General features: G+C 47.4%; 1 protein-coding gene and 1 pseudogene across 1 annotated transcript; both read right to left on the bottom strand.

Moving 5' to 3' along the window:
* Nucleotides 1-2,658: 2,658 nt before the first annotated feature.
* Nucleotides 2,659-3,642, bottom strand: LOC142574835 (sulfotransferase 2A8-like). Its single transcript, XM_075683841.1, has one exon. It carries the CDS (start codon nt 3,640-3,642, stop codon nt 2,659-2,661), a length of 984 nt encoding a protein of 327 aa, XP_075539956.1.
* A 2,718-nt stretch (nt 3,643-6,360) lies between these two features.
* LOC142576825 (U2 spliceosomal RNA) lies at nt 6,361-6,534 on the bottom strand (annotated as a pseudogene).
* Between the last annotated feature and the right edge of the window lie 8,427 nt (nt 6,535-14,961).

The raw sequence follows: 14,961 nt of genomic DNA, 5'->3' as shown, positions 1-14,961 counted from the left end.
CAGTTATTATTCATGTATTTGATCTCTCGAAAAATTGTTTAAGAGGAAGCTTTAGCTCGAGCCCAACTCCGAAGCGGCCTATTCAAATAAATGTAAAACGCAGAAACGCTTTTCTAAGATAACCCCTGGATCATGGAATTCGTTTAATTTCTAGTATCTGTTGGACGCGGAAGTTCGATTTAGGGCCTGAATATTGTTCAAAATATTTTGAAAATTTTGAAAGTGCAAAAAAAAAAATAGAACCATGACGTGTGCACACTAAGAGCTCTTCATCAAAAACAGATATCGCGGTTCTTGAAACGGCATCTATTATAAGAGTCAAAGCGGACAAATTTGGTATGTAAATTTATATCTTACGTGAAATAGTTACGTGGTGCACAAGGGTTCTGCAAAAGCCGTATTTCGATAATGATAAATTGTTTGAGATTCATTTGTAACATATCAATTTCGTCCGCTGTAAATTTACCATTAGATGCGATTCGCAGAATTATGATATTATTTTTCATTGTTGAGTTAAAGAGTTTCAAACGTGATAGTTTCGTTTTCTGAAAACTTGCGATTTGTGCCAATTTTTAGTAAAAAATTGACAACCTAAATGAAAAATTCGAAACCAGAAGACAGTAGAATTTAAGTTTTTCTTTCAAATGCAACAAACCTCATCAAATTTTGTGCAGTGGTTGCCGAGAAAAACTAATTCACTTTCTACGTGTATTTAGATAGGAGCATCCGAGATAAAGCTTCCGCTTAAGGAGGAGGCCAAACTGCAGCGTATTATTGTGTGTGCAATGTGTGACGCGACAGTAGGAACAACCGCTGCAAACGCTGTCATGAGCTATTTGAGTAGCACCTGATTACCCGAGACATGCAGTAAACCACTCTGTTACGTATGGATACGACGCATGACGACAATGGTATGACGTTACTGAAGTGATGACAACCATAAAATGACCGCGTGACGACGACGGCATCACGATGACTGTGTGACGACGACGAAGGCACGACGAGAGTCAGATATCAAAGCTGTAATCAGGACGACGTAAAGACCGCGACGGCATCACGACCACGAGCCCACACTTAGTGGCTCGTGCTATTAGGGAACTTGGGCGACTGGGTTGGGGTAGAGCGTGACGGCGACACCATGACGAGAGTAAGATCACGAAGTAGGAATGACGATGATGGAGCGACCACGACGGTATCACGACCAGGAGCACATATGCATTGGCTCAAACAAGCAGAGAACCTGGGTTATTGCGTCATAGTAAGAACACACACACGCGCACACGCACACACACACCCACACCCACGCCCACACCACACCCCTCCCCCCCCCTCATACACACGTCGGCGTTACAGTTCTTTTGGATTTCGATGCTCAAAAGAGCGTTTTCTTTAAAAATATGTGAAGGAACAGCGTACTTCTACCGCTCGTTCAATGCTGCATCTCTTGAACCGTATGTCGTCCTTCATATTTGTTCTAAGTAAGTATACCTTAGATGTTCACGAACTACAATTTAAATTACAGTAGTTACACCAGGCAGAGTTAATTAGAGAGTTTTCGTCAAATAATTGATTATGTGTTTCGATTTCTCGGGGAAGTAATGCTCGCCTTGTTGAATAATCCAGCTCAAGGACTAAAATGGAGCTATCTTCCAGAGACAACTTAAAAAAATTATGCAAAATTTGAAAGCGATTGCCCTGTACACACCCTGCTGCGCTAGCCCCCCGTTGACCATAAAACGACGGCTGGCACCACAGATAACGTGATACACGCCGCTTTTAATTTTATTACGAGAAGCAAAGGGTATTTGCGTTCGAAGCAGTGAGTCCAGCTTCTCAAGCAGGGATGCATAGCGTCTTAACTGATGATCCAATTTCCTGTCGATTCGATAACTCTCGCAACGAAGTGCTGCGTTCAGAGTGACGAATGCTGTCACTCTGCAGGACTGCAATTTACCGTTTTGGTGTTTGTTTCATTAGATGGAAGTTATTATAAGCATGCCCTTCTCGACTTGTCGCTGAGCCGTCATCGACTTCGTAGCCGCTTCGATGCTCAGACAAATCGCAGGTGAAGTCATCTTTACGGCATGGCACGTCAGAAGGGCACCCGTCTAATCCTAATGAGACACCACGCAGACGCCAAGTCAACGAGTTTATTACTAAAATTCCTGTATAGAAAGCGATCGTTGAGGCACCATGCAAATAGTAGGTAGTACCTATTTTTGTTTTGGTATCGCTTCGATGAGAAAGTCAACAGCAGCTGCACATGAAAACTGTGGCACCGCAAACTGGTCGCTCTTATTTGACAAGAACACCCATCAAAGCAGCGCGTTGATGGATTTTGGCCTGAATTTCCTGACGCAGCAGATGGGATACCAACTTAGACCCGAAAGACACCATCTTTACCGATCTTGGTTCCGCTCTGTTGGGGGGTCGGCTCTTGTGGAGCTCAGTCTGCACACTTTTCCCAACCCCGCGCATGGTCACTGGGGAGTGTAGCGGTGGGGACATTGCTGCGCAGCTTGTTTGCGCAGCGGTGATCCGGCCGGCCTATAGCATATGCTTTCTGGACCAAGAACGGAATAAAATAAAGACGCTTACACACCTACCACCGTACATTTCGCGCTCTCCGCGCTTGAAAGAGAAGATTCGAATATGAGACTAAGGTACGGAAAAGTCCTGGTACTCCGAAGATCCACGAGATAACGTGATCGCCTCCTTACGAATGTCTTCCCACACCTCCATAAAAGATGCCTTGTCCCCTTGTTCCTGTATTTCCTGCTCGAAACGGGCAAGCAGGCTAGGTGTGAAGTATTCTTTCCAGCCTCCCACTTTGGCTTCTTTTACCAAGGCGTACTTTGTTTTGTCTCCACCGTAGCCTTCCTTGCTCGTCGTATTAAGCTTAACAAAGAAATCGTTCCATTCCGGTGTCTCGTTTTCGCTGAGATTAAACACGATGATTTTCCTTGTGTGATCTGGTTTGGACCACTGAACGATATTTTCTAGCATTTGCGAGTTTTCTAGCAGAGCCCTCTCATATTTGTCGCCGAGAAAGCTAGCAAATCTCAAAACTGTGCCCCTAATATCCTTCTTGATCTCTTCATAAGTCACGAAGAACAAGTTCGGTTCGTCCCTCATCGCGTACGCTGACGACACGTGGTCAAAGTAGCTCCCAAAGCCCAAGTCTCCCTCGACGAAGGGTTCGAAGAGCTCTTCGAATGTGCCGTCCTCGAACTTGTAGCTGCTGAGGTCTGTGGACATGCGAAACTGCGAGAGGCAGACATCCCATGGGTTTCGAGCGATGTATATGTACTTGGCCTCCTGGTTCATCGTCTCTCGGCTGAGGGGATGGTGCGTCATGAACAGTCGCACGGGTAGAGGCGACTCCCAGCCATCAGTATCCACATAGCCGATTATCCGGAAGTTGCGGGTGAATTCATCGCAAGAGCCGATCGGCTTTCCTCCGTTGATGATTAACTGCGTTATGTACTCAACCCAATGGGACCCACTTTTGGGATAGGTGCACTGCACGACGTCACCCTTGGTAGCGCGGAAGGACAGACTTTTACGAAACACTGCTGGAACGACCAGTGGGCACCTCGGCACACCGTCGATGACTTGACGGTAGGGTCTGCGACCTGGCATGATGGTGATCTCCCAGGCACAGGGTATCTATCCTGGAAAAAATCAAGAAGCAGGTTGGTATATTACAGGTACGAAAAATGAGACTTATGTGCGCACGAGTGGGCAGGTTCATTTTAATGAGGACAGGCCATGTCCAGGAATTCAGGACATACTCCTTCTGACCTTCACGGCAGCGCACAAGTGTTCCTGAATGAGCACAATTAAAAAAATGCATATTTTTTAAAGAAGTGCCGGCAGCCACGTCAATCTTCCGACCAATCGAAGCAATCGTCAAAACGATTGCGGCACCTGCATATCCAGTGGCGGGCCTTGCGGCCAATGTATGGAGCTTTGGATTAGTGGTTCCGCATATTTCATCTGAGCTACAACTATGAGAAGACCACGAGTAGTGCGTACTTCTGAGGAAGAAGCTGCCTACCGCAAAAGCGAAAATGAGGTGAAAGAAAGGTGAAACAAAAGATTTACAATATAGACTGCTTGCGAAAGCTTGACTTGCCTGGTGTAACACTGGGTGTAACACAGCTTCGCTTTTCGACCGCGGACTGGAAGAACCTGTGATTTTTTTTCAGCGTCACTTATGCTTTCAAAGAGTTAATTTGCAAAATATTTGTTTGCCTGGGTCTTGCAGAAGCATGTTTAATAAAAATGTCATCACACGGCTGCATAATCTCCAGGCCTGGATCTAAACTGCTCATTTAATTGCTTTAGCCATCTGAAATCAATTACTGAAAAATGAATTACCGTAGCTTCGTTCAGTACGAAACGAGCTGCTCAACTTTCTCTATATCTAAAGGTTACGAATTTGGACACTACAATAATAAAAAGATGTCACCAAGATTTATATTGGTTTAAGATATTTATTTGGTGCAGTTACAAGAAGCCGGCATGTTGATAGTGCTGTAGGCTTCTCATAGAGCAAGTGGGAAAGCTTGGACTAGTTGTCTTGACGAAATCAAGCGAGACAGGAATTCTGTGAAATATTGAGCCTTATCATAGATCATCTATACAATCGGACCGTTTCCTCGCCGCGTTCCATTTATCGAGGCATGTCGTCTCGAGGCTTGTTATTTAACTTGCAAGAAGGCATCTAAAACGTGAGAAACTGATGTGACAAGCACAAACATCATGTAATAGTTGTGCCAGAAGCCCTACACGAAGATATACTATAATACTGTCATGTCGAGCTCACATCCACTCACATGAGCTTGAAAAAGACGATAGATAGACTATGCCTACTGTACTAATGGCCCACACCAGCAGCTCGTGTGAGGCACTGTGTAAAAAAGCCTCGAATGCGCGCCCTAGAATTTACAATCACTACAACCTACAGGTATACTGAAACCTATCAATGAATCGTGGATGCCTTTTTACCATGAGGGAATGTGCATTCTTGAACCGTTTCTCTTAAATTCCTCTAGAAACCGGGGCATCATGTTTGCATCGTGTTCGCAGCTGATTATTTGACGCGCTATGCCGAAACGAAGGCGCTACTACACGGCACTGTATATGAGCTTGGCCAGTTTTTTATCCGGCATGGGACGCTTCGGCACGAAACCCCGTCACTCATCACTGGCCGAGGGACGACATTAACGTCGAAGCTCATCGAGGCAATTTTCAGACAACTGCACAAGCAGGTTAGGCAATAAAGTTTGGTACTGAGCCTTCTGAAGCTCTCGTTATTAGCAGCACAGTGTATCTACCTCGCTTAAGAACGCCTCTGAAAAAAACGCCGCGTTCGCTGCGCTTATAGCCTTTTCATTAGAAAAACCTGTATTTTCTAAAAAAGGCCCTGTACAATTGATAGGGTGGGCTACAAGACACCGTGCAAAAAGTTTGATGCACCCTGCAAAGGCAAGAGTAGAAACGAAAGCGGAAGCCTTGGCAGCTCCAAGAGCAATACCAGGGAAAGAAAGGCAAGCTCAAACGCCTTCGCGGATCATCACATGTCTACTAGTATCAATGACTATTATTATTCTGGTGTATACATGATAGAGAAGCGTCAATCTTTAAGTCACCTCTTAGGGCTTTTATATGTTCAATGAACAACAAACCCGATCAATTGGAAGCGGGGTGATCTTTGCGATATATATGTGCGCACTATGCACCATCTAACGCATAAATATTCGGACCTTTATGGGGCACGCCTTCACTGGGAACAAGAGACCCGGCCATAGTGGCCCCAAATCGTTAACTGCAATTAGGGTTGTTAGGCGAGTGTTCTTTTCTTTATCATCTTCAGACTAAGCGCCTCACAATAAGGTGATAATACGCTGGTCGACATGTTCTCTGTGACCCGCTGTGGTTGCTCAGTGGCTATGGTGTTGGGCTGCTGAGCACGAGGTAGCGGGATCGAATCCCGGCCACGGCGGCCGCATTTCGATGGGGGCGAAATGCGAAAACACCCGTGCGCTTAGATTTAGGTGCACGTTAAAGAACCCCAGGTGGTCAAAATTTCCGGAGTCCTCCACTACGGCGTGCCTCATAATCAGAAAGTGGTTTTGGCACGTAAAACCCCAAATATTAATTATGTTCTCTGTGTGTATGTGCAGTACAAAACCTGCAACGAAGTGCTACTGAACGTAACTTTTGCACAGATTCCCTCCAGGAAACTTGCACAATTCACGCCCATCCATCTCTTTACGGCGAAGCCGTATACGGCTAGGTTATTAAAAAAAATGTAATGTGTCTATCGAACGTTGCAGGTAGGGAATTTCTACCCATACGTGAGCCGATCCAGAAGATAGTGCAACACCGGACCGATACGCGGTGGAAGTGACGCGGGCTTTCAGCACTCCGCCAACTTGCAGAAGTAAGTTTAATATATTGGGCCTAAATGCAATCCGTATTAGATATTAAGCGGATAACGACAGATACTACACTTTGACCCGCGTTGACACCGCCTACTCACCTTGACACCGCCTACTCGGCTGAAATTTTTAGATGTGTTGACGATTATGCCATTTTTTGAAAGGGGTATCGGAGGGAGGGGGTTGAACTGCAGTAAACCATGTTCTTGAAATTTTTCGTGAGAGCGCCTTTGGGTTGAGTTTCACTTTTGAGTTGCCTTCGCATGGATGCGTGCAGTTCCTGGACATTTGCATTGTTATTGCTGGATCCCGTGCCTGCTGGAGGTATGAGCCTCGCTCACAAAAAACTATTTTAAACTACCAGTCTGCTCATTCGAAGCTTGTAAAAAGGGGAATTGCAAAAAACTGCCTGCGTGCTGCTCTTGATAAGTCCTGCCAGTACGAAATGGAACGCAGCGCGTTTTCACAGTTGCAAAGACTGCACAGCGCAAGATTTCAGTATGAGATGGTCACCTCGGTGCTAGAAATCCTTGGCAAGGAAGCGCGGGGCCCATCAGAGCTCCGCCCAAGCGTAGAGCCGCAACGCCGAAGACCTGTTGCCATCCCGTACTTCCACCAAATCTGTCACCGCCTCAAAAAGGGGGCTGAAAAATGTGGAGTCCCGGTGGTTTTCACGGCGCCCAAGAAAATGGCGGGCATGTGCAACATAGTGCAGGGAAAGAGAAAAAGAAATGAATGTAGTATCGAGCACGTTGAGAGGTTCGTCCCATGCAGAATAGGGGTAGTGTACCAGATACCCCTCTCTTGTGGCGACAGCTACATAGGGCAGACTAAATGACTAGACGTCAGACTGCAGGAGCACCGCGCAGGGATAGAAGGATTGGCGGGGGGTGGCAAATTGGCTGACGATTGTCGCCATTGTCGTAATTGCACGCCTAGGTTCCGCGACACTAAGTCTTGAAGATGTTTGCGTCACAACTGAGCCGAGAAATCTATGAAGCTTACTGTATAAATATGCAATCTGGCAGCTGCGTAAGCAGCTCGGCAGTGTCACTGAGTGATAGAGTTCAATTATTTACATGCAAATTTGTGCCACTCACCCCCGTATGCCAATGTCGAGTGATGGTTGGTCGATGATTAGCAAGTGTGATTATAATACATGTATAAATGTGGTCTTTCCCGCAGTAAATGTGAGTTGAAGTTCCGCGCCTGTCCTGTGTGTTTCCTTTTTTGTCCTTTGTTGTTTGCGCGGTTAAATTATGCATTCCAATATAAATAACCTGGTAAGGCGAGTTGTACCGATGCCTGCGATTGGTCCAATACCGTTTCCTTAGCTTGCAATGGCTGTTCGAAAATCGTGGTGGCTTGGAACGCGCTGCATAAGAGGGCACTGGGATGAGCCACCAGCGAAGTAGAGTCGGCACAAGGATGTCGTATACGTGCCAACATGCTCGGCATTGATACATTTCAACGTAAAATTGTTTATTATACGCAAACAAATCCATTATATCCAGCAACATCGAGTAGTCCACGCCAGAACGATCGGCGGGCAGTCGTCTTCGACTATTTTCGTAAAAGGGCAGTATCAAGCTATTAAAGAAATATGCTTTGTTCCTCACAAGTCTGATCACCGACCCTGTGACGTCATCACCCTACGCCTTCAAGATGGCAGTGCTATCGCACACATTCCTAGTATCCGGGTCCTCGGTCTCACCATCTCTACCAACGGCTCCAACGCCTTAGCTCACAGCAAGATCTGTGCCAAATCTCAAAACACCTACTCCTCCTTAAACGTATCTTCAACCGACGAATGGGACTCAAAGAAAAAAGCCTTCTCCGCCTCGTGCAGTCCTTTGTCATATGTCACAATACCTACGTTGCTGCGTACCTCAACTGGTACCGGGCTGAGCAAACCAAGCTCGACACCCTCATACGAGGGGTCTACAAGCAAGCACTTGACCTCCCGCATTACACCAGCATTGAACTCTTCAACCAACTGGGAGCTCAAAACATCCTTGCCAAACTCACTGAAGCCCAACAACGCTCTCGGCTTGAACGGCTCACCCTTAGTGAAACTGGACGCTTTATTCTATCCACGCTTGGCTTCACTTACCTTCAGCAACAGGGCCCCAAACAATCGATTCCGACTGACATACGTAGCTGGATCTACACAGACCCTATCTCTAGAAAGATGCACCCTGAATATAACAGGGCCCGGCGCCAAGCTCGGGGAGCAGCTACCTTAAAAGCTATTGCTCACATACCTGGCGTCACATTTGTTGATGCAGCCCAATATTCTCATGGCACATGATTTGTGGCGGTCGCCACACGCGATGGAATCCTATACCACGCCTCCAGTGTCACTACCCCCACTGCCGAGACGGCTGAAGAAGTGGCCGCCGCCCTGGCCACTCGTAGATACCGCCTTTCACACCATCGTGTGCGACTCTCACTCAGCCGTCACTAACTTCAGCAAAAGCCGTATTTCCCCTCAAGCTCTTCGCATCCTCTGCCAGGCACCACACTTTAAAGACAGCATGATCTTCCTGATATTAATCGCTGCCCATGCGGGCCCTGTCCACCCACACCTCCCCAACTTCAAGGAAGTCGCCCACTCCATAGCGCGAGGCCTAGTCAACCGTGCCGGAGTCACTGGAGACGAGTTGGACATCAGGGACAATCTGGCCACTTGTAACGATCTCGTTAATGCCTTCTACCTCAGTCACTGAACCTTCCCCCCATCTCACCCCCAATTCAGCCGGGCGCAGGCTACCACCCTGCGTCTGCTACAAACAAACGCGTACCTTTCCCCCACCCGCCTCCACCTTATATTCCCAAACGTTTACACTACTCCCAACTGTCGGTGCTGTGGCACTCACCTGGCTACGCTTCCGATTATGCTGTGGAAGTGCTTAGCACAATAAACACGCATTAACACCACGACCCTCTCGTCGAGGTTGCGTGAGGCTCTGCGGAGCTCCGCCCTCGATGACCAAACCTGGGCTACCCACCACGCCCGTGAGGCGGCGGCGAGGCAAGCCCTCGACATCCCCTCATGGGAGGGTTAGGCCCGGCCACCCTAAAGTGCTGGTTCTATAATTAATATTTAGCCCTCCTCCTCCTTGTTCCGCACAGTTCTTCATGCACGTCTTGTTTTGTTTTTCTCTTGTCTGATGTTTATGCATGGTAGTATTTGAATTATAAACAATTAGAAGCGCTTTGTTTCCGCTCTGTTAGGCGTTTTATTTTACGGGTATTTGGACTGGACAAGCTACCACGAGCAGCTTCTTTTCTTTCACTTTCCCTCCGCAACACTGCATTTTGCTTTGTGGAAATAAAGGATGCATAACATAACAAATAGTGCACCTTTATTGCGTACAGTTAACTTTGACGTGGTGAGTTTTCACTGTTTTCTGAGTTCGCGTGCCTGACTGGGGAAGTGGGCGTATGCTGTAGATACTTTTGACCCATACCGGATGGCGAATGGTGAAAAAGGCGTAGAACAGGAGAAAAAATGATTTCTGTTGATCGGCATAATCATGCGGAATAAGTGCATAGGCATCATATCAGATGTGGAGCCTTGATAGTTTTTGTGTCGTCACGGGATCGACACGTGAAATAGGCGTAGCCCAACTTTTTTCGAACTTTTGTGAAGGGGGAGTGGCAGAAATGGATAGAAACAACTCGGTGTAACTTTACATTGTAGTGCCCTAGATATTGCAATAACACTAGGCGCCATAATTTCGTAGCAGAATTTTGACCAATCCGACAAGGTAACTTCTGACACGGAGGTGTTCGTTCAATGCGCTGAGGAAGCCCGTCAACCTGCCCGCGGGCACATAAGATTGCGGTAGTTTATAAACGCGCGCCATTACAACCTCCCTCATCTACAAATGAATTACCAACCTGGTGACCAAATTTCTGTATGGGCTCCAGTCAGACGGTGAGGTCTCAGCGATGAACTGCTTAACAAGTGCTTAGGGCCTTATAAACACGTAAGGTACGTGAGAGACGAACTACAATGTCCTACCTAGAGGAGGCGTGCCGCCGCCTCGGCTTCATGTACATGTCATTCAGAAAAGCTGTATGCTCTACGGACGTTTTCGCTATGCTGTTCCATTTACACATTCCTTTGTTATTAATTTTCAGAGAAAATGTAGGCTGTTGTGTTTTGACGTTTGCGGCCGCCGTACGCCTTATCTATGTGTTTGTCTGTTCTGTCGGCTCGCATGTCTGTCTTGTATTTGTTATGAGCATTCTGTTGGAGTTTGTGCATAACATTTGTTTTTCGAACATTGACCTCGACGCAGTAATAGAACCTGCTGTGGTAAATGAGCTTGGAAAAGCCACGCGGCAGTTGGAGACCGGTCGTCCCTGTCATGTATTCAGATGAATAAAGCTGTAGCTTTACTCTGGTTTCTGCCTACATGTAATGATTAAGATAAAATGCAACTAGCTCGACTTGCTCTGCGCCAGAGGGAACAGGAGTGCTTTTTTTAGAAATGAAGCTTATCCGGATGCGACGTTCATTCCAAAGCTCTTGTCTAGCTTATTATGACGAGGGAACACTCTAATCTATGAAATTGTCCGAGCTTTATTTACATGCATTTTGAAAGCCCGCCGCTGTTATCTTTTAGCTCATACGTGCCGCTATCAGCCTGAAGAACTACTAACATTGTTTACCAAGTTTGAGGCAGCTACCAAGAACTCTCTGTCTCTATTGAGAGACGCCTAAGAACAACCCTGTGATGAAGAACTAGCCTACAACATTGCTCGAAATTGGAATGAGCAAATTTGACAGAACTATCTTTAAAATATAGGTTATGTTAGTGCTTACGAGTTTGCCAGTGATAAAGTCATTCTTGCGCATTTGATGAAAGGAAAAGTGGTGTTTGACTACGAGTTACTTCAGCGGAGTGAAATTTTCTTGTGGAACCACATGGCAAAGACGCCGCATATAATGACAAGAGAGGCTTTATATTAAATGTGAGATCCTGTTGCCAAATTATTGCCCTAGCGAATCAGAAGCATAACTTTTAACTGGAATGCGCCGAGTGTTTAGCCTCTGTGCATGTATTTTAGTGGCCACAAGAGGCAATACTGTAGCGGACGAGGTAGAAGTCGTATGAATCTCAAAGGAATTGTTCATGAGATGGTAGTAGTGTGCACTTTTAAGCCTGCTGCTGTCACTGTAAATGAGTTAAGGGTTCACGGAAACACTGAGGTAGACAAGTCATTTAGAAACATGCCTACGTAACGAGCGGACACTCGATCCGTTTCGCGGCCGAGCAAGTAACGGTCTGACCACCCGCTAGGCGGCATAGCGATGGGCTCAAAGGGTTGACACCTCAAAGGGTTGACAGCTTGTAATGTGCCTACGTAGTTACGTCCATGCATGCCGTTTCCATAGAGACGTTGATGCTGTCCCAGTCATGTGCCATTAGTTAGGCCCACCCCACCGATCGTGTCCACGTGTCGCCTCGCTCGTGCAGTAAAGTGTTTCCTTTTCTCTTCAGAAATAAATTTTCTATTTTTTGAGCCTCGAACATTGTTAACAAAGCGCTTTTTATGGTGCTTGAGCGTATTTTGCTCGTGCAGCATAGAATCTGAGCCGTGGCAGGCGCTTACCATGCACCCACCCGTTTGTTTTTGCCCCAATCTTCTCTGGCAGAACATGTGTATTACTTCCAAACCGTAATTTACCAAAGCTGAATCGCAAGACCTTTAGTTTAAAGTACAGAACCTGTTATCTGTGGCTCACCCGTACCATCACACAAATGTTTCTTTTGGCGCGGATCGAGCAGTGTAATGCGCATTTCGGATCATTTTGTGAAGGATGTTTACATAATTGCAAATGCACGCTGCATGCAGCTGGCCCGGTTCGCAAGTGCCACTTTTACTTGACGCGTTGCTTGTCATGGCTCATTCTTCTTGTGGTCTTTGTCTGTCTGCGTCGTTGTCAAGAGTGCGTTTCAGTATTTCTTCTGTCCAATTCTTGATTTAAACAAGAAGAAATAATCTCTTTTGTATGAAACCACTGCTTCCTATTGTGTGCAACTGAGATAAGCGGCTCAGAAATTGCAAAAGAATTTCAGTAAGGAAGCTCTGATCGCATTATTTTTCTAATCTGCATGAGCTGACTCCGCCTGAAGAAGCCGTGGAGTGCGGTTGCTTATCGCGTCAGCTCCGCATTTTCTTATGATTCTCGGCGAAAAATCGCATTTTGTGGAGAAATCCATTGATCACCAAAAGAACAGGTGCCAAGGACTCCAAGTACACCATTCTCTACCAGGTGGGCCCGTTTTTCGGCCGTCAATCGTTTTCCTCTCGCTACGCGTGGCGGGAGATCTACACCTAACTCGAACGCCTTGACACCTCGAACGCCTCCGCCGCAGCGGTGGCCGAGAGAGCTCGGCCTACCGCGCCGACGGAGATACCCAGGCCCTGCTCCATGATGGAAGTCGTGAGCGTGGAAGGTGAAGGAATGCAACCGTAGGAGTTCGGAAAAGAATCAGGTTGGTGCGAAGTTAGAAGAGGCACAAAGAAGCGATGCAGCGGTGTGGCCGGATTGGCGGGACACGAGCAGCAGGGAAGAACCTTCGTCGGGGAAGCAACAAATAGAAACAAATGGAAGAACGAACGCAAGGTGCGACAAATCATCAAAGCAAGTAGGCGGCCTAACCTGCCAAAAGAAGGCTACAGGGTTATTGTGCGTCCACGTGGCGGACTTAACGTATCAGACTACAAGCTGGATCGCATTTCCTACTGTTTGCGCAACGCTTCCGGGGTCGCCCGAGAGACAGCGGAGGAAGACAGCATATGCGTAAACAGCAAACAAAATATAGTGGTGCTTGGCACGCCTTCCGAGGACCGGTCCAGGAAATATGGGGCTATCAATAAGCTACGCCTTGGAGAACAAGGATTGGAAGCAAGCGCTTACAGAGCAGCTCCTGATAACACATCCAAGGGTCTCATCAGAGGAATATCCCAGGAGGAGAGTCCGGAGGACATAGTGACCAGTCTGGGCACGCCACGCAATCCTGGAGTCTTGCACGCCAAGAGAATGGGTAACAAAGACAACGTGATCATGTTATTTGAAGGTTTTCACGTCCCAAGATATGTCAGGTATGGAGCGATGCTTATCCAATGCTCCTTGTATAAAAAACACATCGACATATGCTATGGATGCGGAAGAAAAGGGCACAGGGCTGACGTGTGCCCCAACCCTGAAGACTAGATTTGCCGGGGGTGTGGGTGCAAGAATCCAGAGCAGGATCACAACTGCGACGCGGAGTGCCAACTGTGCGGCCAAGACCACCTCACGGGAGACAAGAAGTGCCAGGCAAGATACAAGATACTGTACCTGGTTAGGAGACGCTGCTGGGAGCGACGAAGGAGGGAAGAAGAGGCAGAAGAGGAAGAGTACTACTACCACAACTACAAAGAAACCAGAGGGAGCAACAACAATAATCATAAGACTGTAGCTAGCAAGCAGCCCTCAACCGACAGAGAAGAAACAAGCAGGAAAAACTATGGAAGACACCGCTCCGGTTCCTTCCCGCGACTGCCAGGGGAAGCTGGTTGCGGATGCTCCAGGTCCAGGTCCAGGACCAGACCATGGACGAGATCGAGGTCGAGGTCCGGTTCGAGAACTAATCGAGGGAAAGACGGGAACAAATCACAGGTGAGCTGGGCAAGCGCGGTCTCCGGCACTGCCACTCAATCGCCTAAAGCAACATGCCTAAAGTTAAAGGGTCCGCCCTAGAACAGGAAATGACACAGATTAGAAATATGTTAGAACAGATTTCCCGAGAGAATGCAACGCCTAAAGATGAGATCAAGCAGCTTAGGGCAGAAAACGCGAAGCTTCAGCAACAAAAGAATGGCAACGCACCCTCCGCCTACGACGTCGACGCGTAGTCGGGCTCCAACGCCCGTTCCCATGCAAGCGGACGGAGAAGCACCACCACACAAAAGGAGGGCGCAAGAAACGGTTGAAGAAAAGAATGTGTTTGCAATCAGCGAGGTTATGGGAACGTTTAAAGGAATGTTTGATGGGTTACAGCAACAAATCACAAACATGTATGTAGAGATTAAACAACGATTCGATGGATTAGAGAATAGAGTAGCGGCACTAGAAAGCGCACCAAAGGATATTAGGCCGGCAGACGCAGGACCGGGTAAATGCAAACCATATAGCAGACCGAATGCGGTAGAAAATAGCAAGGCCACCGGGGAAGAACAGATAAATCAACATGGCGCCGCGTAACCAATACGCGATTTGGCAATGGAACTGCCGCGGGTATCGTCGCAAGCGAGGAAACCTGCAGCAGTTCGTAACAAGCAAGGAGGCGGCAGATGTCATCGCCCTGCAGGAGACCGGGGGGATCGCGAAATCATCGGGGCATAAATCTTACAGTGCTTCCGGCGAGAAGGCAACCGTCACGACGCTGATACGCAGAAACCTCTCGGCTGTCGAGCACGATACCGGTGTGCGCGGCATAGACGACGT

This window comes from Dermacentor variabilis, chromosome 3 (genome assembly GCF_050947875.1).
Source record: "Dermacentor variabilis isolate Ectoservices chromosome 3, ASM5094787v1, whole genome shotgun sequence".
In the NCBI taxonomy this organism is placed as follows: Eukaryota; Metazoa; Arthropoda; class Arachnida; order Ixodida; family Ixodidae; genus Dermacentor; species Dermacentor variabilis.
The sequence above is the reverse complement of the archived record's forward strand: the minus strand, read 5'-3'. Positions and strand labels throughout refer to the sequence as shown.

Bases quoted from the DNA above. Each gene is read 5' to 3' on its own strand.
- LOC142574835 (XM_075683841.1), bottom strand. From the start codon at position 3,642: ATGCCAGGTCGCAGACCCTACCGTCAAGTCATCGACGGTGTGCCGAGG.